Source organism: Pezoporus wallicus, unplaced genomic scaffold (assembly GCF_028554395.1).
Source record: "Pezoporus wallicus isolate ANWC-B61680 ecotype Strahan unplaced genomic scaffold, APGP_CSIRO_Pwel_v1 scaffold_2617, whole genome shotgun sequence".
Lineage (NCBI taxonomy): Eukaryota > Metazoa > Chordata > Aves > Psittaciformes > Psittacidae > Pezoporus > Pezoporus wallicus.
Genome location: NW_026637592.1, coordinates 842,143 through 868,222, shown reverse-complemented (window position 1 = coordinate 868,222; position 26,080 = coordinate 842,143). Strand labels below are relative to the sequence as shown.

Below are 26,080 nucleotides of genomic sequence, written 5' to 3'. Positions count from 1 at the left end.
GCGAGACAGACTTACTCAAGCTTCACTTGAACACAGAAATGAAAATCAATAAACAATTTGAACTTCTCAGAAGAGAATTTTTCTCCTCTAATGAATATACAAGCTTGGTTACAGCTTAATTTAAAGATTGAATTTAGTGTGTGTTTTTTCCCCCTGCACCAGGAGCATGACAAACACAAGCTTCAAGTGACATATCCCAAAGGGAGACTTATTGTTAGAAAAAGAAAAAAAGGAAAAAAAAAAAAAAAGGCACAAGCAAATGAACAACAAAATAATTCCTGATCCCATGACAAGGGAGCTACCTTAAAAATAAACTAATGTGCAGCTGCAGAACAGATCTGCTTTGTAGGCTGCGCAGGCACCTAAACTTTAAGTGTCTGGTGGGGTGAATTTTGTAATGTATGTATTTTTATTTGCTTTTATAAGAGACTGAAAATAGGGTCAGACCACAATGTAGGGATGTGGTGATGAATTCTCTAGTAGTTTGAGGATTTCTGAATATAGGATAAATACATGTATACTGTGGGTTAGTTTCTCTCACACACACACAAAATCATATTTACTTATAATTTTTACTTGCAACACTGGATAGCATTAGAATGTTATTTCTGTAGCAATTAATGACATTCATTAAAGAAAATGTCTGTAGAATCAATGTTTCCAAAATAAAGACATACTTGCACTCAATATTAACTGTAGCACCGTAATGAGCTGCTGTGTTTTCTGATTTTCAGGATTTCTGTGGAGTTATCAAGCTAAACTGCTTTTGCCATCTGATAGTTCATCCTGGCAACACTGTTAGTTGAAAGCCACAGAAGTCGTCGTGTACAGCATTTTAGTCTTCAGCTCATTAAGATACAGATTTGAATTGGAAACTTTGATCTCATTTGTGCAAACTGGAAACCAGTTAAATCAGAATTCATATGAGTGTGCATCAAGTAAGTAACACAATGAGAGATCTATGTCAAAACCAGTCCTAAAAATATAACGTTATTCTGGAAAAAAAAAGTGGAAAGAGTGGGAACGTAGATGTGCTGAAATACCTGAAGGTGTAGATTTTAAACAGTTGGTTGCAGTTTCTATCCTAATAAGCCTCCAAACAATACATCTAAGTTATTCTTATAGATAATAGGCAGCTTGACTTTTCAAACCAAACCAGTTAAAGCCACATTTTTGTTGCAATAAAGAGACTCTTCAATTTCTTTAGCCCCTGAACTCTTTTTTCATATTTGTAATCTTAACACCTCACTCAAAGGGATCTCTAAAGCTTTTCATTTAAACTACAATTATTCTTTTGTCTACTGGGAACCTAGTGCAAAGATGATGTCCTGTGTGCAAGAAGCAAGCAAGCTGAATATTAATTAATGAAACTACTTAATATGCAGAAGAAGAGGAGCAACAATCAGTCACGAGCCCTTACGTATTAACTGGTAGATCATTGTTATTCTGGGAGGCATCATAAGACCAAATGCAGGTTACAACTAGTTTAGAAAATGTCTTTAATTAAGAAACATGAAAGTTTAAGTCTCTCATTATAACTATCTTATTGTGACCATAAAAGACATCATTAAATGACATGATTGTATAGCACTTTTAATGTGGTCTGAGGTGATGAATTAGACTTCAGCTATTAATCTGTTTGCAGTGGGACTCAGTAAACAAGCAAAACACTGAGTATTTCCTACTTTTGCCAAGATGCAAAGAAACAAGTTTTCCTTTTCTTAAGGACCAGGGAAGGCCATGAACAAGCAAAGCTCCATAAAACACCTCTGTCCACATAGGTGGGTCGGGAGTTTCACAGAAACAGGAGAGTCAGATCCACTCTCCTCTTTGTCGCTTGCCATGACTATTGGCAGCCTTGTAATAGGAAAATAGAAATTATGTCGTCCCATATTTTTTGCTTTGCTAAATTAACTAAATTAACTGAAGCTAAAAGATATGAGATTTGCATCAGCAAGTCCCTGTGCACAATGTTAAAGGAGACTGGCCTCCTTGTTCTCATTTATCAGGTGGAAAGCAGATCTGTGAAAAGATGTGGTGTGGTTACCCATGAAGCCAACATCAGATGAACATATGTATGGCTTTCCAGATATGGCTTCTATATTGCTTTCCCTTTTAAGGAATATTAATAGTAGTGAAATCTGGGAATACTAAAAGCACAATAAGAATACATCTTTATAAGATTCCTACTTCAGATCTTTCATATCCAATGACAGGAGTGTCAGAGGATCTGCAGGTTTTGTTACTGCATGGAACCACGCAACAAGTAAAACTAAAACCACCCAGTGCATTGTAACAAAAAGAATGTAATCCATTTGCAAATCTACTTCTTCACAATATGCTTGACTCTGTGGAAGAGAGTAGCTACAGGAAGAATCAAATTCAGTTCTCAGCTATTAGCAAGGTCAACAACCAATTGCAACACTTCTTTTGGCGAAGGATGCAGCAGTGCACACTGATTCAACTTTTTATCCTGTATAATATGAGACTTACCTGCATTTGCTGTATGCAGAATATTTTCCCGATACATTACACAAAAACACATTTCTGCTTGCTGAGAGTAAAAAGCTTCTCTGCCAAACATACAGTATCTCTATCAAGCAGCATTTAAATAGGTTTTACAGGAATAGTTTGGGCAGGCATTAAGATGTAGCAATATCAGAAGAGGATTTACTGATAAAGTTTTTGTTTTACATTAAGCTACAAAACATGATTTTACACACTATATATGGTAAAAATCTGTATTGTTTTAGGCAGTCTGAATAGTTCAGCAACTTGAATTGAGAAATATGACCATTGATTTGGAAGAAGTATACATTCTCATTTTGCTAATATCCCTTCACTAGTCTGAAAATGCAGTAATTCTTGTGGAATACTTACCTCTGTAAGCATACACAGAGCAGAGCAATGACATGAAATCTGACTCAATTAAGGATTTTACAGAGTTATTGTTTCTTATCACTACCTGGCGTTATTTACAAAGCATTCAGCATTCCTGGAGATCTTCAGGGCATGATCTGGCCTTGAAGAAGCTGAGTCAGCCCCTTTTTCTGCTTGTTCCTTTGTTTGTTTAACTACCCATCTAAATACAATTAGCCCAGTGCAATTATACCACTTGCTAGACTGGGAGCCAAAAGACACAAAGGGCAATACTGGCTAAGAGTAGGAGAAAGAATTGATGCTTAAAATGTATGGAAAACAAAGGAGACAGTATTTCCAAGAGCATCCTATAGGGACCCAAACACTTCTGCATCAAGTCAACTCCTGTGAGCATAAAGGGGGCTGAAGTTGGCCAGAGCACTCTAAAGGTCCCACTGGTGATGTTAAAAATCACCAGGTGGCACTATTACACAACTGGCACCTGCACAGTTTTCTGTTGGGTGGGTGAAACTTTCGGGAGGAAATGCTGGCCATGAGAAGGGTTCTGTTTGCCGCTGTCCCTAACTGGAGCTGGCTCCCATGGCAGGACTGCTCTTGGCTGGAGGCACTGGGGATGCTTGGTGTTGGTTCAGACCGTTCCTGGATGGCCCATGCTGACTCAGGGTATATTCCAGCCACCTCATGCAGGTCCCAGATCTGTTAAGCTATGGATTGGTAAAAGGATAAACCTAAACTCAGGAAGGAATATATTTTACTATGAAAAAAAATGAAGTTAAAAACCTGGACACAACAGGAAATGTTGTTAAAAACACAAAACAAAACACAACCAAACAAGAAAACTCCCTTGGGTGAAGGGATGTGGTGACATTCAGGGTACAGCAGCCAGAAGTCATTCTCAGGATTAGACTTTGTCAAAGCAGTGTATGAACAAGAATGGGAAAGGAACAGAAATGTGAAGATGCTTCAATCATTCATTGTAGTTTACGTCTAATTCCCTCCAGGTCCCCTCCTCACTTCACAAGCCAGCAGCATTTAGAGAATCCTCTCATTTTTGAAGCTACTTAGGAAGTTCTGCTGCATTTGCTCATATTGAAACAAGGAAAAAAACAAACTGAAACAAATCCTCCCCCCCAAACAAACCAACCCCAAAAAGAAAGAAACCCAAGCCTTTCAGTGTTTTAAGTCATTGTTGGGTTGTTTTTTCTCAAGCCATATTACTCCTGCATGGGTGGATAATGATCTTTAAGAATTATTTAAAATCCCACTCTTTCTATCTACAATTATTTTACATGGAAAAAAAAATCCCTGTAAGTATGGTTAGGAAACTAGTTGAGACAAGTGCCAAGTAAAAAATTAAATGTCCTTTTCTTAAATTAATTTGATAACAATCTTCTGATTTTCTTATTGTCTTTTTCAGAGAGAGTTTTTCATGCTACCTGCCATCCAGATTTGGTTTTGGTTTTGCAAGAAAAATAGCAGGCCACAAGCAAGTCAGTCATTTTTGTCCAGAGATCAGAGAGCTTTTCGAAAGATCTAGCAACCCAAAATCTACCCCAATTTGGTCTTATCATTTTTCTCCTCCTAAATTCAGTATCATACTTAAATCCTGTACACTCAGATGTTTGCAGATACTGCAGGTTTTCAGGATGCAGCATATGTTTAACCTAAAATAGCTTCTCCGAACTTTAAGGAAAGGCAACACAAGCCATGGGCGATACCAATCACATTAGATAGCCCCTTCCCAATGGGAAAACCTCTCCCTTTCTAGCTTTCCAAATTAATTAATGTCTGAATGGTCTAAATGATGTCAGTAGCAGAAGAACAAAGGTAGCTTGTTTACTCTGAGACACCATCTCAAATCCAGCATGAGGTAAGGCTGTGCATCGCAAAGAGCATGTCACCTCCCTCACTCAGAGTGATATGGCTGTGATTGAACAGATTTCACCATTAACTAATTTCTTATGGTTAGAAAAAGGCTCCCAAATCCAACAGAACACAATGAGGAGTCACTGCAGGTCTGCATAATGAGAATATAAAATGCCTTGAGTTATAATTACCTGAAAAAACACTATATAGACCTTATCACTCCTGAAAGCCAAATACGTGATTTTTTTTAAGTACTAATTTATAACACTGAAAGGATTTTTAAAATAAGTCAAGAAGTTCCTTACTATATAGCCTTGGATCCACCATTTCCAGTAACACTTAATGTTTACCTGCTTTTTCTGTATTTCCCTTTTCCCCTTTAAGGGCTTGAACTGAAGGGTGTATATCAGCATTTGATTAAAAGATCATTGCCAAGAACTGCAATTTAGGCACTTTGTGAAACAATCATAGGTAGCCCACAACCTAGATGCTGCAGGCAGCAGTGTAGCCTCAGGTTCACTGTTCTAATAGAAAGAGTTATATTCTATTTACTAGACAGCCTTAATTTGCCATCTGGATTAATTCATTAGTTAAATCAGTGCTTAGCACCATTTGTTACCTCTAAATAACATCACTGAAATTTAAATGAAAAGAACGCATAAACAGATAAGAAAAGGAGGAAATAAAGAGTCCCATGGAAGAGGGAATATATACTTTGCTACCTGATAAAGGGGAGCTAAAAACCCTCATCTGTTTCTCAGCAGCTAATATCTCCATCCATGTTTTTTCAGTTACATTTGTCATATCTGCCTTTACCTTACTTTAGCTCTCTTCACCTTTCAAAACATTCTTGAAGACCAGAATTTCGACTACAAATAAGAAAACAAGAATTAAAAAAGGAAATAAAGAAAAGGGCAGTGTTTTTAATGTATATATTCCTAAATTGTGTGTGCAAAATTTAAGACACCATGAAAGAATCTTTTATTTCAAGAAAGATCTTTTAAAATTAATTTTCTATAAAATCTTATGTGCCTGTATCCCATATTTAGCTAGCAAGTAACCACTGAAATCCCTGCACATTTATGTCTGTTATTACAGAAATGACACAGAATGCATAGAGAAAATTTCTGAGATAGATACATTTAGGTTTTTCTTTTCCAATAAAAAAGCACCACAAAGGGAATAAAGAAATTCTTTACTCAAATTAATGGTGAATTACTTTGTCATGAGAATAGAAGTTTATATTCATTTAAATGAAAGCACATAAATTGTTCTTGACAAGAAAAACAAAGTTAGCCTTAGGCAGTATTTTCATTATAGAAAAAGGCACATGTCCATGAATATCTAGTATAATATTAACAAAACCTGTTCAATTAGCTATGCATGTGCCATCGTTATGAATATTTATTTGCATTGCAGCTAAGTAACATTGATACCTTTTTTTCAGCCTGTTTAAAGATAAAAAATGAAGTGAATGTTGCTGCTTTGCAGAAAACAGTAGAACTTATCGGGAGAGCTCGTCAGATATAACACTTTTTATTAGGAGAACCTTGTTCACTACTAGTCATTTCATTCTTTTTAACACTGGAAATCTACTTGAATTATAATTCATTTTAACGTATTTTTGATCCAATTGGCAGCCTAACCTCATTTTTTCTGTAAAGAAAAGTTATTTATGCAAAGACAATCTAATACACAAGTTCATTTTTTCTGAAGTCAATTGACTTGAATTGCACTCTAATCATGCAGACCTCCCTTTATCATAAATAGTTTTAAAAACCTTTTTTTCTGGTAAGAAGCACTGCAAAATAGCCACCTTAAGGCAAAGCAAACTTTACCAGCATATACCCACAGACAACTTAAGCCTTGATAGGCTTAAGAATCACTTAGAATGGTTATATCAGCAGGAATATTTATGGTCACCAATCACAGAGTTTTGGATATCCCATTACAAAGGAGTTTTGAATAATAAGCATTTGTAATGAACTACCAGTGAAGAAGTGCAAGCCAGAGGCCTGCTTTGGCAAAAATATGTTCGATTCAAAGAGTGTTCTGTTTATGAATAAAGGTATTAGCTGCAGCACTTGCTCTAGGAGGAATCTCGAATAATGAATTGTCAACCTGTTACTTACTATTAGAAACTGAAAAAGCAAAATTAATTGAATAAATTTGTCCCATTTATGATTGCCAGAAAAGAAAGCTTTAACAAAACAGTTAAGAAACAGTTAAACATGGTCTCCTGAATTTTTATTGATCATAGGTCTCATTCTAGTTTCTTTTCTGCCACTCCAAGACCCTTTTCCAAAATCCACTAAGTTCAGCAGGAATAATTTTATGTCGTGGATAGACACTGATCACAGAAATATTGCAAGTTCCTTATTTTCCATTATTTCTGTAAACTATTTCTAAATTATTAAGGTAAGAATCAGTTGTGTAAACTATTTTAGAATTTGCTTCTGTTCTTCTCAAGGCTTTATATAGATATGAATATTTTGTTATCATTATCGTCTTAGCATTCTCATTTATCACAATTCCACACACTACAAGAACATGCACATCAAGCAGGTAATCTTCACAGTAATTTTGAAGAGGAGAGAAATAATGACAAGGGTGACATACATATATGATGCAGTACCATTAACAAAATTGGAGAATATCAATTATGCTTTAAGGTGGCTTAAACGAAAGCAAACTGGCAAATGTAAATGAAGGACAATAGGTAAGAATATGGAAGATGATTTTTTCTCACACAGATGCTGTTGATTTCTAGACAGATTCATTTGATTCCCTTAGAGAACAAGGCTTAATTTAAGAATAAGATACATTTTCTGTAGTTGATCTTGCAAGCACATACAACCCATCACATTTTGCATAGTGACACACTGAGAAAGAAAGGATAACAAAACTGCAATGAAGTATTCCTCTAAGGAAGACTTTCTTTGATTCCAATGTGTCCAGAATGAAGATACTGAAAAAAGAACTTCTTGCAGCTGATGAGCTGGGTAGAAAGAAGATATTTTGGTGACATGATCTGGATAGCCCTCAAAATTAAAACCTCAAAAGATCACAGTTTTGGAGACCACTGCCAAGGAGGATGCATGTTCAAACCTTTGTTATCTATTAGAACATGAGCTGCTGGCCTCTTCCACTGCTCTCCTTTTGCATGTGTCACACCAAATGCATAGCAGGGCCATCACAAAAGTGATAGGGGTTGTTATTTTAAATGGTATACATTGTGTGTTGTTGATGAAATAGGAAGAGACAAGCACCAGACTAATTTTTCTGATAATTTCTTTTGATATTTGCAAGACTAAAAAGCAAGAAAAAGACAAGATAATAAATGATAGGGTTCTGGGGAAGTTAAAAGAAAGAGACTTCTGGGTAAACTAGACTTTCCATTTAATTCTGAATGCTGCATCTACCCGGACAAATGATGGTGCCGTAGCAAAGCAGTAATGAGAGCTGGAAAGATGTAGCGGCACAGACCAGAGCATCACACAATAAGATCAATAGATATATTCAAGTGACCAAAACCAGATCCAGGATATGAAGTTCAAACCAGTTTAGACCCCAAAGCTCCAGTGTAAGCCCAGCAAGGGAGCAGGGCCAAGCACTAGCATGCAGCACTATTCAAGGGACAGAGGGACTAGTAGCAACAAAGAAGCACTTAGTCTGAATCAGGAAGAAGAGTTTTTCATATAAGGCTGCAAACCTTGCCAATTGTGAAGAAAAAGCCTATAAAAGTGTGTCTATTTAGTGTGGGAAAGGTTTAAGGCCCAATAAAAAAATAAAAGAAAGAAAAGCATCTGAGCAGGCAAACCTCAAGCTTAACCTCAACCCTCTGCAGCCTCGAGCTCAGGGGATGTCTCCAGTCACTTTAGTTTTATCTCATCTTGTCACTGCAGAACAGCAACTGTGTTACACTATGAAGGGAAGCAGAGGATAGGAAGGTTTATCTTTTAGTTTCACAAACTGTAAAATTCCATTATAAGTTTATTTTTACAACTCCTTAAACGGAAAGGCAGGTTCTTGGTTGGTTTGTAGTCTGCTCACAGACCCATTCCCTGAGAGAGAATCAACTATAAGATCTGGATCCTGCCCCTTTTTATTTTTCCCAGTTGCCTACCAGCACTTGCCTGGGAATTCATGTCAAGAAGAGAATTATTTCTTGACAAACTGAAGTAGTGTAGGAAAAAGATGCAGTAACTGAATTCAGTGATATAGAAGTTTGTGGAGCTTACAGATGTTCGAGCTAAATGTGTTATTTTAATGTTTTGTAGCTAAAGGCTAAGATGGCAACAGTCTTGTTTGAAGATGATGAAAGTGAGCTTTCCTCATTTCTTACTGTTGGTGGCTGAGAGAGCCTGTGAATCACTTTAGAAATTTGTCTTACTGAACACTGGAACATTCACTAGATATAACATGGTGTCGAAAGCAGCCTGTGAATCCTGAAACTGTGATCAAGGGGAAGCATGAAGCATGGCAGTACCCAGATTGAAGGGCTTCAGCTACAGCTTTCTGGAAGCATCAAGTGTCATTCAGCATCTTCAAAAGCAGTGCTCAACTGAGAGAAAGTATTATGGTAATGATTTGTGCAGTCAGCAGCAAAAGAAACCCCAGCTATGTAGAAAGCTAGGTAGCAAAATTAAGAGACATTTATTATGCATGTTAAAATCAAACAGGACACAAGAGAAATCTAACGCACCTATCTGTTTTTTGGTATTCAGCTCTCACACAGGGAACCTTTAATCTGATTGAACCTGTGTGGTAACTGTTTGTTTTTCCTGCACATGTGTACATGATGGTACTGTGGCAGCAGTCCAGGCTATTAAATGGAGCAACTACATTCAATAAGAAGCAAACAATGGCATTAAGCCTTCTATCATTTTTGCTATTAGACTGAAAGTTTTCGAAACAACATAACTTGAGCACTTAAACATTAAGAGACACTATAACTTTAACTTCCAAATACTGAAAGTCCTTTTCTTAGGTAGCTTATGAGCCTAAGCCACTTCAGGATTTCAGATAAAACTCCTCTGCTGGATTTTTTCCTTTCCCTTTCTGTCTTTCATTATAGTCTGCTACATTGAGAGATGAGGGCTGGTTTGAACAGTGATTTCTGTGGACCTCAGAACACTGAAATACATTCAGCATTTGATGCAAAAGAGGGAACTGCGTCAGTTGCATACACCACAAACAGCCTGTTTTATCACAGGCTAGCAGCACACATTTAGGCTGCTGGTGTTGTGTTTTCTAGCAGACTTCTGAGTGGCCTCAATCCTGGTTGTTCCACTTGGAAGAGACTTCCCAAACTCTGTGCAGTATTAGAATTATGGCATACAGTTAGATGCTGCAATTGAGGATAGGAAACAAAAGCTTATAGAATAGGTAAGATGCTAGGAGCTGTGTAACCTTCACCTTAGGCTTAAACAGTAAGTAATCTGTTCCACACATTTTTTCCAAAGGAAAATGAGAACAAACAAATATTTGGACTGCCACAATAGCATTAATAAACATGAGAACACAACAGCTAGTGTTATTCTACAGAAATGAATGAATAAATAAATAGACTATAAGCACTTTATTCTTCTCACATAATTTCTTCTCAGTGACATTATTGAACAGACTGTTGAAAACAAACATCGTTAAATGAGAAAAGAAGAGCAGAAGCCTGTCTAATTCCCCACTGCAACATTTTCCAATGACGAATGCTCCCTAAATGGATTTAGCTTTTTGAAAAGAAGTCAGAGAGAAATTTGATGTGGCCCTCTGACCCCTGGTAAGCACATGTATCTTCACCTGTCACATAACACACTGGCACTTGCTTACTTTTCAGCAAAGACTATTGATTTTGCTTATTGGCTGCAGGCTAGTCCATAAAGAACAAATTACAAAGTCAGAGGTCTACAGTTAGCAATTGCTTGCATGATAACAGGGAACTCAGTGCTATTCCCACAACATGGTATTAACATTCTCACAAACGTGGGCAAATCTAAAACATTCACTTCTGCTGTGAAGTCCTCTGTATTTTCAATGATATACAGCAAGTGAAACATGCAGTACATCCCATATCCTTGCCAATGATCTAAAACTGGAGGGACTTTCCCCCTGTACCTGATCTATGCCTGTGGTTTAAAAAATTACTTCGTAAAGAACAAAGAGGACTAAGCAATGGTTACATTCTACTATCAAAAAGGAAAAATGCTTGACACAACCTGCTGTTATTAAGAATTTCTTCGTAACTAACTTTTACACAGGGAAAGGCAACATTGGGAATTCTGAGAAATGTATCATTGTGATACTTCATGAGAGTGATAATGAGTTTATCTTTGCCCCTCCTTTAACAGATGACCTTGGGGAAAAATAATGTGATTTTCTGCACCTTGCTTTCATCTTCTGCAAAATGGGATACGATACAGTCCTCCGCTGCTGAAGTGCTGTTGAAACCCACTGCCAGGAAGACTGTGCAAAAGAGAGTATAGCCTGGTTTTTATTATGAGAGGAGAACCCGTGGTAAGCATTAAAACTGGAGAGTTTGGACTACTTTCTGAAACCTCATTTTAACTTTTGGATCTTACATAGTACCCTAATACTTGCCCAATCTCCTAATTGCAACTGTCTTTTAATACCCAACCATAACAAATGCAAATATATACTGTGCATCTGGCATTTATTATTTTAGTAAAAAAGTCATGAGAACAACGCGGAAGAGTCTGGTTTTAACACCCTTTCAAGCTCAAGAAGTATACAATCATTTCAAGTGGGAAATTATTAATGACAAGTAACAAAATTGAGCTTTTAACTTACTTCCATAGAAAGGGAAGTTCTCTTATGTTTTAAAAGATGTTCTCCATGATACAGTACATTGATTCAGCTGGTCTGACACAGGAAAAAATTCCTTTTCTGAATATTTCATTGGGAGAAAGAGACTGGAAATATCAAAGGTGGGCTACTGCTGCTCTTATTTGAGAATTCTAACTCGGTTCCCCGCTGAAATCCAAGAGTTCGGGAAGAAAGACCAACAAAAAGCACTTCTGGAAAGTCATAGTAAGTGTTGACTCAGTGTGACTCTCTCTTGCCTCGAGTTAACTGATCACCAATTAACTAGAAGTAGTGACTAGGTGTGTAAATGCTGGTGCTGACACTTCCTAAATGTTTCTGGTTTATCCTAGGACTTAACATAGTAAAAGACTGGAATAATAAGCTACACAAAAAAGCCTGACCAGACAAAGTAATCTTGTGGAATAATTTATATAGGCCAAACTCAGATCAATGATTTCACAAGACATGGGCCCTCCATTGGGAATACGTGGTCACCTGTTAGGGACAAGTGACACTCTGAAACAGGTAGCAATAAGACCTTATCAGATAGCAACAGTCACAATAAAGAAAGGCTCAGGACAACCCTTGGGAGACATAGTTCCAAGGTTGGTTGGATTTCAGAGGTGGTGGCAAGTGATTTTTAATTGCTAAGAGACCTTTTGTGATGTCTGGGGTAGACAGTGTTTTAAATATCTCCAGGGATGGTGACTCAACCACTTCCCTGGGCAGCCTGTTCCAGTGCTTGACAACCCTTTCAGTGAATAAATGTTTCCTAATATGCAATCTAAGCTTTACACAGTTTATTGGTCACCTCCAAAGGTGAAATTGAACTTCAAGTGGACTGAAATCTCAGATCCCCTTCTCCAGGTTCAGTGGCGAGATCAAGTGACTGTGTTCTGTGACTGATCATTTCACTGTGCCTAGTTAGCAATCCTAATGGTGGCCATTTCATTAGAAATACAGATTCTGAGCCTTCCCATACGAAAAGCCCAGGTGAGAGACATGTCAGTTTTGGCTCTCCCTGGCAAGGCTTCATAGGGACCTCTAACTGTGGGAAGGAGCTCATAGTGCTCAGCAGGGGATGCTTGCAATTTGATTAAAAAGCAGAATTACCATCATGCAGTATGTGTTCCTCCTTATTATTTTGCCCTTTTTAACAAAGCTGAGAATGACTTATCCAGTTAAGACTAACAGGAGTAAATTCACAGTAAATTTAGTAAATTTTTTCTGTTCTTTTAAATTAATTTTCTTAACTCTAGTACTACCTTTGGTTTTGTTTAATGCTAGCATTTCACTGAAAATTTCTTGCCAAGAGCCCTAAAGACAGAAGAATACTTCAATCACAAAGGAGAAGTAATAAAGGTAAAAGATATCTGCAAATTAGACCTTCTTTCTAATCTTGTCCAAGGGAGCAAGAGAAAACACCCTACTTTATTATAGTTATCAGGCTTTCATGAGCAGGCATAGAAGGAAAAGCTGAAGGATCTCATGGATAACAACAAACCTACTGGTGACATGAGGCAACTCTAAGAACCTGGGCTGGAATCTTGGCTGAATAGCAGATGATACCCATTCAGCTCAATGACAGCAAGCATGTACTTACTTTTTCCACAAGTCTTTATCAGATTAAGGTTTTCTAAGACAGAGGTGGGTTTCTCAACTCCTTCTCTTCTGATTCATGTAATTGGTACCAAAGAGACTATTCCAAATTTGACCTTTTAAAAATTATTATTTTTTAGGTGGGAGAGGGAAGATTCCTGACTGCAAAGAAAAGCTGATATTGTTATTCACACAAGGCATCTTCATTTCACTAGTAAAATTAAATTACTGTCAAATGGTCAAATCCTGATGACTGTATTCAATTACTTTTCCTTTCTTAAACATACTGTCTTCATAATGAATTAAACTTGCATTTTGCCATTTTATCATAGAATCATTTGGGTTGGAAGAGACCTTAAAGCTCATCCAGTTCCAATCCCCTGCCATGGGCAGGGACACCTCCCACTAGACCAGGTTGCTCAAAGCCCCATCCAACCTGGGATACCTGCATTTGGTTAACTCCAATATGACAGAAGAAAAAGGAAAATATAAAGAAAATACAGCTCTCTGAACCAAAAGATAACATATATATGTCTATCTATCTATACACACACACTCACACACTTTCACTCGTACCAATTTCATTGGGTTAGACCAAAACAGCGCAAACCATCTATGCTAGTGGTCTTCTACAGACTATTAGTTTTGGTTACTTATTGGCAACCTGCACCAAATAAGACCATGATTCAGTTAACAAAATATTGAAATATTTAATACTTCTAATACTGTGGAGATGCCATTTCGATTTCATGGAGATTTCCATAAATCAAAGAAGCAAAACTGGTATAAGCAAAAGCAACTCACACACTGTTTTTTAATGGCCAGTCATCTAAAATACAAAGTTATTTAAAACATGTGTAAAAGGGATCACTGACACACTGGAAAATCCTGGGTTTATTCTCTGAACACTGTTCTTTTTTGCAATGCAAACTGGTTTATAAGCCATTTTTATAAATACTGTTCTGAGCTGAAAACATGGAAGGCAACTAACAGACACTCTTGGATTTGCAGTTAGGTTTGACAAAACTATTGCACCAAAAATCAACTGCTCATTTTAGCTGTATTCTCTAAGAAGAACATTGATAAATACCTATAGTTACTATAAAATAAATGTATCCCCTAGCTGTGGCTGAGAAATTTCAAGTTGAATTGTTATTATGAAAGTTATGTGACTGTATCCTGAAAGCTGTACTCTTAAGGACATTATTAGGAGCTATGCACAGTCATTGGGCCAGTTTTTGTTTCAGGTGAAAGAAAGCATTGCATATTTATTTCGAGTAGTGCAAGTCAGTGCTACTTTTTAAAATTCATCAAAGAGCTCTTCAGAAAGACTGCTTATCTATTCAAGCCACACAATTTAAGTGAACTCTTACTAAATTCTCTATGTACAGATCAGGAATACATGTACTCTGAATAAAGAGAACTTCATCTGACAAATTAAAGAAAGAGTGAGTGAGAGGGAAAGTACAGGGTGTGCAGCAGAGTTCAAATGTGGAGATCTACTGCGCCTTGTAAAGCCTGACAGTGTAATATGTCAGGCAGGGAAAGCCTCAGGTACCACAGCCAAGTTTTGCTTGTTCCCATGATGTGATTTAATGCCTCAGAACCATGCAGCTTTGCAGCGCATGGACATCTTACGGTGTCAAGTGAAGGGAACAGATTTGTCATTGCTCACTGCCAGGAGCGGTCCTGAGCAGGGACATTTTCAGTCTTCTACAATGATTGCTGTTACTAATTCTACTGTGAAACGCGCAGAGCATCTGCATGGGGACTTCAGAAAAGTGCTGCCAAAACAGCACTTGCTTTATTTTGTTGCTCCTGGTGTCTGGTTAAGGCAGCAATGAGACGGATCGTATGACTTATGCCATTGCAAGACCACATCGCTTTTCATGGGAGAATGGAAAAGTGCTGATTCCAAGGCTTTTATGCTGAGGGAAAGCAGATAAAAATCTGCAGGTGTAACTTAAAAAAATTGGTATGAGAAGCATAAATTAGTGTAAATAAGGCTGATTTTTTATGGAAAATAAAGATCAAGCGTGTGATGACAACTAAACAAAAATAAGAATTTAGTGATATAAGCAGTGTGCATTGTTAATGAAAGTGGATAGCATTTTGATTTCCAGGGTATCTTAGTTTTAAGTTAAAAGCAATATTGACACAAACAAGCACAAAGACGTGTGGATGTAACCATTTATTTCTTTTTCTTTTTTCCAATGAAAAGGAACTAGTGATAATTGACTGAAGCTCTGCCTGGCCCCATCTCTGTAGAGACATAATCAGTCTGCATATATGAAAATAGATTGCTCATTCTAATCCACTATTGTTTTATGCTTTTCAGGGCTTACTTCTCAGCTGGTGATAATCAATGGTATTAGTCACTGAAATACAGGGAGCTGATTTACTCTATCAAGGGTTCTGGCCTTGAGCAATACTTGTATTACCCATTCAATTGTTTTCCTAGCAGCAGCAGACTTAATGTTTGGACAAGAAGTTGTCTTCTCTCATGAAGCATGCCAAGGAAAGCTCAGAAACACTAACCATACCAAGAGCAACTAGTAGAAGCTATGCAGTTGAGGTTATGACCCTAGGTCCCCTAAACTTGAGTTTTCACTTTGTGAGCTCTCTCATCAATCACTACCAAGATGCTCCCGTACTTTTCCTGTGCTTGTGTTGTCTTGGCCTGAATTATCATGCCTACCATTAAGAGTGTCATAAAACTATACGAAGTTTACCTGGGCTTTTCTAGTCTGGGCAGCAAAACAACTCAAACACAGAGAGAGCAGTCTTTTTTTAACCCTCAGAGTCAATTGGCCCCATCTTCCTTGAATTATCTGTTTGGAAAAAAACAGAACTTGGCTACATTTAAGTGTTAAATAGCATTTTCAGTCCAATTCCAGGTCTTTAAAGAGAGAATGAATTGGGTATGAATTCCATTATTCAGTCACACTAGTATTAGCAGGGGAGGAGCAAAGTTTATCACTGTTGTCAGTACAATTATACAGCTTTCTCATTTGCTTCACCTCAGAGAACAGACACAGCATGGTCCTGATCAGGTTTGTCATCTTCTCAATGCCTTGGCCATGATGACAGTCAAAATGAATGGACAGATAGTCACTTTGAAGAGCTCATTGATATCTTGAGGTCAGATGTTTCTTGCATGTATCTGGACCATTTCCAGACACATGGGAAGCAGCAAGAGCAAGGGCAGAACAAGTGTCTCTGCCAGTCTTCCTCAGCTCTATCCTGCTCCTTCAGTGAATGGCCTGTCTGACTGACACATACCAGAAGTCAGTGTATAAGATTGCTAGCTTTATTTTCCAGGTAATGAAGAGCTATTACATCAAAGCAGTCTGGGGGCATTGCTTAAACTGTCTTGCTGAATCTGAGCTAACTACCAAGTTATTCCTCCCACACAGAGCAGAACAGCTTGGGCCTGCTGTTTAGGGGTCCTTGCCAGCTGCAGAGGCAGGGTGTTTTTTTTAATCTCTTTAATTCTACTTATTCCATTTTTCTCCTGATGTTTAACTGTGCAAGTCTGATAATGTCTGCAGTTTAGGAAAACCGTAATTCAAGAGAATACACAAACAAAAGGAGCCAAGATTAATAAAAAAAGAGAAAAAATGGCTATGTATCAGCAAGGTGTGCAGATGTGCAGCACCCTTGTCAGTATGAATATTCAAGAACAAATTCTGAAATCCTTAATCTGTTTCAATATTTATTTTCTCTAATTCCTATTTTTATTTAAGCAGGTGTGCCAGCAGCATGCCCAGGTGCCAAGAAGGCCAACAGCACCCTGTCCTGTATCAGCACCAGTGCGGCAGCAGGGCCAGGGCAGTGACTGTGCCCCTGTGCTGGGCACTGGTGAGGCTGCACCTCGAATCCTATGCTCAGCTCTGGGCCCCTCACTACAAGAGAGACATTGAGGGGCTGGAGCGGGGCCAGAGAAGGGCAATGGAGCTGGTGCAGGGCCTGGAGCACAAGTGTGATGGGGAATGGCTGAGGGACCTGGGGCATTTAGTCTGGAGAAGAGAATGCTCAAGGGGGGGCCTTATCACTCACTACAACTGCCTGACAGGAGGGTGGAGCCAGGAGGGGGCTGGTTGCTGCTCCTAAGGAACAAAGGAGGAGACAAGAGGAAACGGCCTCTAGCTGCACCAAAGGAAGTTTAAATTGGAGATTAGAACAGTTTCCTCACTGAGAGGGTGCTCAGGCATTGGAACAGGCTTCTCAGGGCACTGTGGAATCACCATCCCTGGAAGTGTTCACATACCAGGTAAACAAGGCCCTCAGTGACACGCGTTAGTGGTGGCCTTGGCAGTGCTTGGGAATGCCTGGACTTAATGATCTTATGGGTCTTTCCAATCGAGCTGATCCTCTGATTCCACGTATATCCCAAAACTGAAGAATAACATGCAGAAGAGCTGCAAAAGCAAATATGTCCCAGTTCTTGTTTGGAATAACTCACATTGTTAAGAAGTCAATGAGAAACTGCCCAAGGAAAAGCCTAGGGAGTGTGCTGTGCTGAGATTAAAATAGTTATAAAATAATAACAGTTCTAGGACACATGAATTTAGTTGAAGTTTTTGGTGTCCCCCCCTTAAAAAAAAGATGACACTTGAGCAAATCCTTTTCAGTGTCAGATCTGGTAGTTAACATTTTCTGATACGCATTAGTTTTTCTTCCCTGCCCTCACAGGCTCCGCAGACCGATACATAGAACTGCCCTAAACAGCCAGTTAAAGCAATGCTAGCCCACTTTGGAACAGTCCCTGGGAAGCAGTGTGGCTGCAGTAAGAAGCTGAAAGGCAGTGTCAGGAAAGTGTGCCACTCTGAGTAAACACACCCAAAGAATGTTACTGATCAGCAAGAATTTTGTGCTATTTCCATAATGAAAACCCATTGCTGTGAAGAGCCTTTCCTCCTCATTGCCTAGGGCTAGAATAGGTAAATTATAAATCAACTCTTGCAGAAGCATTGCTTTATGCATACTGTGTGGGTTGTACTTGACATTGGTTCTTTTCAGAGACCTCCAGTTCCAGGATGGAGGAGTCACCTTCTGCAGGGTGGATGAGACTTTCAGCTTTTAGCCAACGGTAAATCGGCTCCGTTTAGTAACTCAGGCAACTGAAACAAATCTGTGAACAACCGTCACATATAATGCTGGTTGGCTTCTGCATGGCCTAACACATACTGCTGTCAATACCTTATTCAGATTGTCCACAAAAAAGGGATTATATTTAAATGTCCAGTTAAAGAGGCAAAGACAGATTTCAAAACTCTTACAAACACTATGAGCCAATGTACTGCTGCCTACTGCATGGCTATTCTATTTCCTTGGTTAGTCCTTTTACTCCTATTTACTCAATGAGTCACATGGAATGCTTTTTGAATGTGTTTACAATAAAATGTAAAAACCTAACCAAAGCAGCTGTCTAGATTACTCTAACATGAAGGCAGGCTTCAGGTCAATCAGACTAACAGAAAACATAGCTCTTCTATTCTTGCTTTGTGCTTTGCAGAACCCCCGCTCCTCGTACCCAGAAGGGCAACATACACCGAGGAAAAGTACTACACAGCCAAATATAACCTACCATCAAGGCCTTGTCCTATGGTGTAGGGCTTAAGGCACCTTAACTCAAAAATTTCTAGGTAATTTGAACTCTTGAAGCAAAACACAGAAGACAGGTAATTTCAGAGACATATGGGATCCAATCCAAAAAGGGTTTTGTATATCAAAACCAGCACTTTGAAATAAATCCATAAATAAAATGTAAGTCTGAAGCAGGTCAAGATACCATTAAAAAAGCAGAAAGTCACTAGCCCGTTCCAGGGGGTCAGGGATACCTCCAAATGAACTGCAGTAACAGATTCCAAATGTGGCAAGAGCAGGTTGCGTTTTCACATACAATACTTGCATTACAAGACTGAAAGAAATTGCATCTTCTTACCCTATCCCTAATGATGACTGACTTAGAGATACTAGGACAGAAATATGGCCGTAAAAATACACAGTGCTCAACTAATATTTTGTACAGGCACATTGCACAGTTGAATTATCAGCAATACTCATCTTCATGCAGCCTACCCTGTGCCTGGTTCTGCCATATCCCTGTTTCACGCTCTTCTTGACCCCATTCGTGGGGCAGGACAAGTCAGGATCTTCCTAAAGACCACCTCATCCATCTCTTCATTCCAAATCAAATGACATTGCTGACAGATATATGTCTAAACTATTGTTAACAGCATTTAACGATGGAGATGTCACAACCTGTCTATCCCAGCTCTATTTGCCATTAGGCAGCTTAAGTCTTATTTAACCACTGCCTCTCACTTCTTGTAGACCTGAAAACCCCCCAGATAATTTATAGAGTCAATCCTCTGCCGCAGGATTTCAAACAGAGCAATACTTGGGCAATGAGAAATATTCTAACCCTAGAGTGAAGGAGAAGCAAGGGAGGAAACAGAAGTCTGAGATGTAACTGACTTCCTGTCTGCTCACATGCCCCAGCCATCACAGGGACACGATTAAGAGTGGTCGGTCAGGTTGCAAATTCATTCTATGTAGTTAAAGAATAGAGAAACATCTTCAATAGCTGCCTAAAGAGGCCAAGAACCAGAGTTAAAAAGAGCCATCTTAAGAACCATTAGCACTGAAATATGGCACTTTTCCTATTTGTGAGGAGTAGGGGAAAATTGCAAGATGGGCTTTGCTTTGTTTGCATGCCTGTGGTATAGAAGACACATGAATTCCGAGCAGCTAGCAATGTGGGGTGTTTTTATGGAGGAATAACAAATCAAATAAACTCCCCTTTGAAGCCCCAGTTCAGACTAGAAGATATTCACAAGCTTTGCATAAAATGTGAGGGTCCATGGTCTATCTAATCTACAGATGAATCAGAATCTTGACAAGCTGCTGCCATTTAGTTATTTCACCTGTATATGGGTTTATAGACAGGTTAGATCATCACAGCTAATAGTTTGATGGACCCTTGACTAACTCATCTCAATAGGAGACTTTGCACATACAATCCCCCCCAACACATTTTTAAATAATATTCCTGACATTTGAACATCTACTTTTTCAAAGATTGTTTGTATCTTTTTCCACCGAAAGACAAATGTTCTTCACCATAAGAACTTGTACCAGAGGAAAGTTTCTGATCTTCCTTAAAAATGTATTTTCTCCTGTAAATTTCTCCCATTACAACAATTTCTAACACTTATAGAAATTTTAAAATACATGATTGCCATTTCTTGATATGGTCACCCATTTTAATGGGTTTTTAACTCCCTTTTCCCCGTAAGATAAAGGTTTTCTGCACTCCCAGAGTCTTTGAGTGTTTTTTCAACTTGTATTATTTCTGTTTTATGCTGTTCCCACTCAAGCATACAAATACGCAGCAGAACAAAACAGAATAATTATTCACTAATGGGTATCAAAGTATTCCAAGATCTGATTCCCAATTTACATGGAGTTAGATGCAGTTGCTGCAGAGGCTGTTGTGCTCAGAAATCTCTTTAGCCACCCATTTCAAGTCTGACAGAGACTGTGAATCAGAGCCCTCAGCAGCAGCAGTTCACAGACAGGGATGCTTGTGTAAACTGAAATCAATAATGATTTAAACTGAGGTACCAGGCCCTCAACTCTGGGCATGCCACCCAGTCAGTTGCCACGACAGAGGAGGTATGAATCAGTGGGAGAGGAACATTTGACCCCATCTCTCTATGAATCATCAGACCTCTTGAACCTGCACCCTTGGACATCTGTCCCTTCCTGAGCTGCTCCAATGTAAACATTGTAAAATTAAACTGAAAGGACCTGCAGCATACTTAAATCAGTTCTACATCTTGAAAATAACCCCAAACAACAAACAAGGCCCCCAAAACCCTAAACACCAACAACTCCCTCCCCAGCAAATTTCAACCTATGAAATTGTACTTCTGTTCTAAGGAGACCACTTCCTGTGCACATGACTTCCAATAGTTTGTGACCATTCATAGAAAAATAATGTAAGGAAGTTTGACTCAAAAGTTTGCAAATATTATCCTGGAAGTACATTATATTAAAAATTTATGTGTTCAACCAATTTTGATGCCTGAGAGGCTGCTTTAAACAGCTTTAAATAGGCTAACTTGAAATAAAATGCCTTTTAATACTTTAATTACTACAAATACAAAGTTTAATAATAATACAAGGATTCTCAGTAGGGTGGAAAACTAGTGAATTTATACTTGAGATGTGTTACCACTCTTTTCCATGCTGGAAGTTTACTTTACACACAAATATGCTTAAAACTGACTGCAGTCTGCTGAGCTTGTCACTTCAGCAACTGCCTTTCTCATCTTGTAGCTGTGGAGACAGATGAAAGAGAATGCAATTGTTCTAGGAACTTTTTTCCTCATAATTGTAGATACTCTCCCCAGCGCAAATATCCCAAACCATAGGATTTGGTGAAAGCAACCATCAGAAACAGCCCCTGGACTAAAGGAAACCTGGAGTTTTGAGATAAGGGTGAAGGAGTTACTTCTTTCTACAGCTTTGGAAGATAAAATTCAGAATCTTAAGCAAAAGGTCGAATTAATCCTTTTTTTCATATGCCTGTCAAAAACATAATTCAGTATCAACAAAGTCACGTTCAACTTTTCCATGGAGTCTTATTACACATCTGTGAGTGTGACTTTCAACACAAACAATTCTGCACAGTGCAAAGCACATTGTAACTACTGCAGACCTGATTCTGAGATCACATGGAGGCAATCCATCATTTATTCCACTGGACTTGTTAGAATTACAGCGAGACAAATGGGTTCATTGAAATTACAGCCTTTTAGCTGCAATAAATAAAAGATATCTTCAAATTGGTGAGCACTTCCCTATTACTTAATCTTTCATTTTCATTTCCCCCAAAATTTTACCCAAACTGAAATTAAAGCACTGTGGCTGAAACAGAGAGGTTCATGAGCCTATAAAAGGCATAAGACTAATGTTCTGTACGTGATGGCAAATTACACTTCTTTGTGTGCATTACAATACTTTTACAAGAGTTGCTATGTAGAAAGAAAATACTGATGATCATTTAACACAGTAAGAATTCACTTAAATGAACTGCCAGAAGAACAGAACTCTTAAAATAATTGATTTTTTCCCCCACATCGGATGAAAAATGCATAACACTGTACAATGAAAGTCAGCTTGAGCAAAAGTCATTTTCTGTCCATTAAAAGAAACATAAAAGACATTGGGGTACTTAATTAAAAGTCTTAGGACTGATTTGCACACCATAAATTTAGAAAACACACACAAATTTCAGTAAAATACCTTAATTAATGCTTTGCCAAATATATTGGGCTTCCCAAATATTTTATAAGTGTGAAAATTTACGCCCCCTATGCTTAGAATACCACCATCTCTAAAACTTAAATTCATAACAGTTGCTGCCTCAGTGTTTCTGCCAGCATGCTGATGCCTTGTGTTTGCTGAATGCACAGAGTGATTTGGAAATGACAGATATCTCATGACAGGCAATACCAGCAGACAGCCTTTCAAAAAAATCTATAGTGACCTCACCTCCATCCAACACCTATTGACAGTTGTCACTCAAACTGTGATATCACATAAACACTTTCCGATCTGCAGCTTAAGTTTCCATAGTAGGGCAAAATCCTGTTAACTTCTGACCCACCTCTCAGACATCCTTTATGTTGTGTTTGGGTTTGCAAAGTGCTGACAGGTTTTTCGAGGCAGACCATGTGTGGCTTGTGCAACACCCACATTTCCTGCCCTCCAAGTTTCTCTTCTGAAAAACTTGTTGCTAATTAAAGGTAAAGAAATTTGCATCTCAAAAAGGTGCAGAGTAATCTACAGAGAAAAAACACCCCAAACTCACCAAACTAGAATATGATTTGAATGTGTTCTATGCAAGACCCAGGACATTTTTTCCTGTCACCTATGTCATTTCATTTCAATACCATGGGTTGCTCTAAAATGCTCTGATGAAATAATGATGAACCACTAAGCCACACTGTAGATATCACCCAGATTAGAGAGATGAGGAAGCACAAACTCATCTATGATTAGGAAACTTAGGACCTCCATAGGCAGCTGGGAATGAAGCATTCTCAGCGTTATGAAAAGAATGATTTATAGCTGCAGCAAAGAAAAAAATGTCCAGATATCATAGCTGTTGATATAAATGTGTAATGAGAGCTTTTAGAAACATGGAGTGTAGATGCATGTTTATAACCATATCTATCTGCTTCTATGCAAAACTTGTGGCCATTTATAACAAGCTAAGGAAAGGTGTACTTCAATCTCTGTCAAACATTTAAAGTATTTAAAGAAATAGTATCAGTTTCTCTCTCCAACACTTCAACAGCAACTGCTTAAATTGTTGCTTAAGGCTCAATATTTCATAAAATCTACTGATAACACAGACAGGGTTATACTCTAAGACTATAAATGCCTTAATCTAGCCTTCCTTATATATCTTCTCTACCCTAAAAGAGTACATCTTACTTCACTGAGACGACTCGGACTTCTTGGACTGCATACAAAGTATACGTCTGGATGAGTTATTTCTTTGCCTTTTGGCACCTAACCTAAATTGTGGCTGTATTTCCTAGCTACATTTTGCATTCTGAGACTAAACAGCAGTACAGAGGCATAACATGGAACTTCAGCCAGGTTTCTCAAATAAACAGAAACTTAGTTTTGTAACTGAACTTTTGTAATGCTTCTAATTCACAAGCACTGAGAAATAAGATCTGGTCTTTATGAAACTGCAGTAGATATGGATCTAGAATGAAAGGCTGTCCTATAAAATTAGAGTTTGGGGATATGGATTTATTCTTAAGGATATATTCCTTCCTGGAAGGTGCCATTTGTCACACCCTGGATTTTGCTGTCCATCAGGATATAGGTGAAAAAAAATAAAAACAAAACCAAACCAACTGCTTCATAGCTCAAGGAATTTAGTTGAGAGACATTTTAATACAATACAGAAAGAAGTCACTATCCATTAACAAAGAATAAAAGAGCCAGCAAAATCTATATTAGTGTGCATATGTACAGTGGCAGGCTGCACAACACCACATTTCTTGAAGAAGCGCTGTTGCAGGGTGTGCTGTGTCACCACTAAAAACATCACACACTTTTGGCCTTCCTATTTTGATGCAAGGATGCAGAAATGCTTTTTGATGGTCGCAGGGCTAGGGAAAGACATAAGAGCAACTTCTGAACATTTATGTGTGCTTAGTTCATGGATTCATTTACTTTGCTTTACTGTCAGGTTTGAAATTGCATTATAAAGATGTCAAACAATTTCTTTCAAGGCTCTGGCCCTGAAATTGATACCACATGGCCAGACTGCTGTGTTCACACTGAGACTTGTGGACTTCCTCATGGCTCCAGGCAGAGCATCATCAGTTTGCTGTTACATTGCAAGATCTAAGCTCAAGTTCACTGACATCATGAAGAGGTTCTGTTAGATAAAATGCATGCAACATTAAGAATACCTTAGAAAGAGGGAGAACAGCTGCACAATGAGATTGTCAGAACATCCTCTGACCCATTACTGAGGATCACACCTGACCTTGGGCCATCACCTGCTGCTACAGGTGACCCAGACCTACACAGTTCTTTCTTCGCCTTCCACCCATCTGGCCTCCTGCAGCTAGAAGTGAGAAATTGGGCCAGTGCACTGTTGTTTTATTGCATGCATTCATGTGTGGTGGGGGACCAAGATCATCTGAACTCATTTCACCTGTGAACATTTACATCCATTGCGTTAGGCTGGTTTGCACTCCCCTAAATTCAGCTGGTCTGAGATGCAAGTACTTGTGTGACTGGAAACACCAACCCTTGGAATTGCAATGGTCCTTAAAGGTTTAACAAGAAAAATAAGCTTAGCATTTCCCTATTTTAAGGATACTCTGGAGATCAGTGCTGGTTGATCCTGAAATGTGGATGCTGAGCCATTAAAGAAATAAAATGTATGGCTGTAATGACAAACCTGCTTCATACACTGGCTGTTGGCCCAACAGTAGCATCTCTGGATTCTCTGGGGCATTTTCCCAAAATATGCAGAGAAAGCAAGGACAGAACCAAGGTTGTCTAGTGCTGTTTGGTGTAAAGGAGGGTCTCTCTTACCAGTGTGTGCATAGTGCCTTTCTGGCACAAAATTATATTTGTTTCATTCATTTATTAAGAGAACTACATGCAGTAATGGACCTATGCAGAAAAGATAATTTCTGATTTTCCTTATACATACACACCCTTATATATATATATATATATATATAGATATATATAGATATAAAGGAAAACACACACATATCTAAATATGTATAAAACCAATATAAAATATGGAACATTTTCCAGGGGAATCACCACATCCTGAGCTATTAATCGCAAGGAAGTAGAAGCCAACTGAAGAGAGACATGGAACATATCCTATTCCTATTTTCCCTTCCCACATAGTCTGGTGCTGTTAATTGAACTTTCTTAATTTAGTGATGATTACAGATGCAAAGCTGACAGTGTATAAAAATAAAAATTAGGAAGCAAACCGTAATGGTTCTGTTGGTACCAACATCAAATGGTGCCTTTAGCATCTGATTTGCGATCTGAGAGGACTACCTCTGCTGGGAGAGGCATTCACAGTTGTCTTTGAAAGTAGAATTAAGATTCCTACTATCAGGGAACTTATCTGCTAAAAGTAAATTAAGAACTGATGTAGCTCCTTCCTCAGTATTGCAGGGAGCCAGACAGGAAATTAGGAGGATATGGTGATGTTAGGCCAGATGCTGCGTGACTTCACAATCCTCGTTACTCAGTTTTATACAGCAGGGACATGTTTGTGGGAATGAAAGGCCTTGGTATGTCTAGTAGAAAGAGAGTGAGGGTGTAAATGACT

At 38.4% G+C, this 26,080-nt stretch overlaps 1 protein-coding gene across 1 annotated transcript in view; it reads left to right on the top strand.

The window, feature by feature from the left end:
- The window catches only part of LOC130597707 (uncharacterized), a 57,230-nt gene extending 32,458 nt beyond the window's left edge, over positions 1–24,772 (top strand). Inside the window, exon 6 of the mRNA XM_057406471.1 lies at positions 24,498–24,772. Within this exon, the coding sequence (XP_057262454.1) occupies positions 24,498–24,653 (156 nt within the window). The 3' untranslated portion in view covers positions 24,654–24,772. The remainder of the gene's footprint in view (positions 1–24,497) is intronic.
- Positions 24,773–26,080: the final 1,308 nt, after the last annotated feature.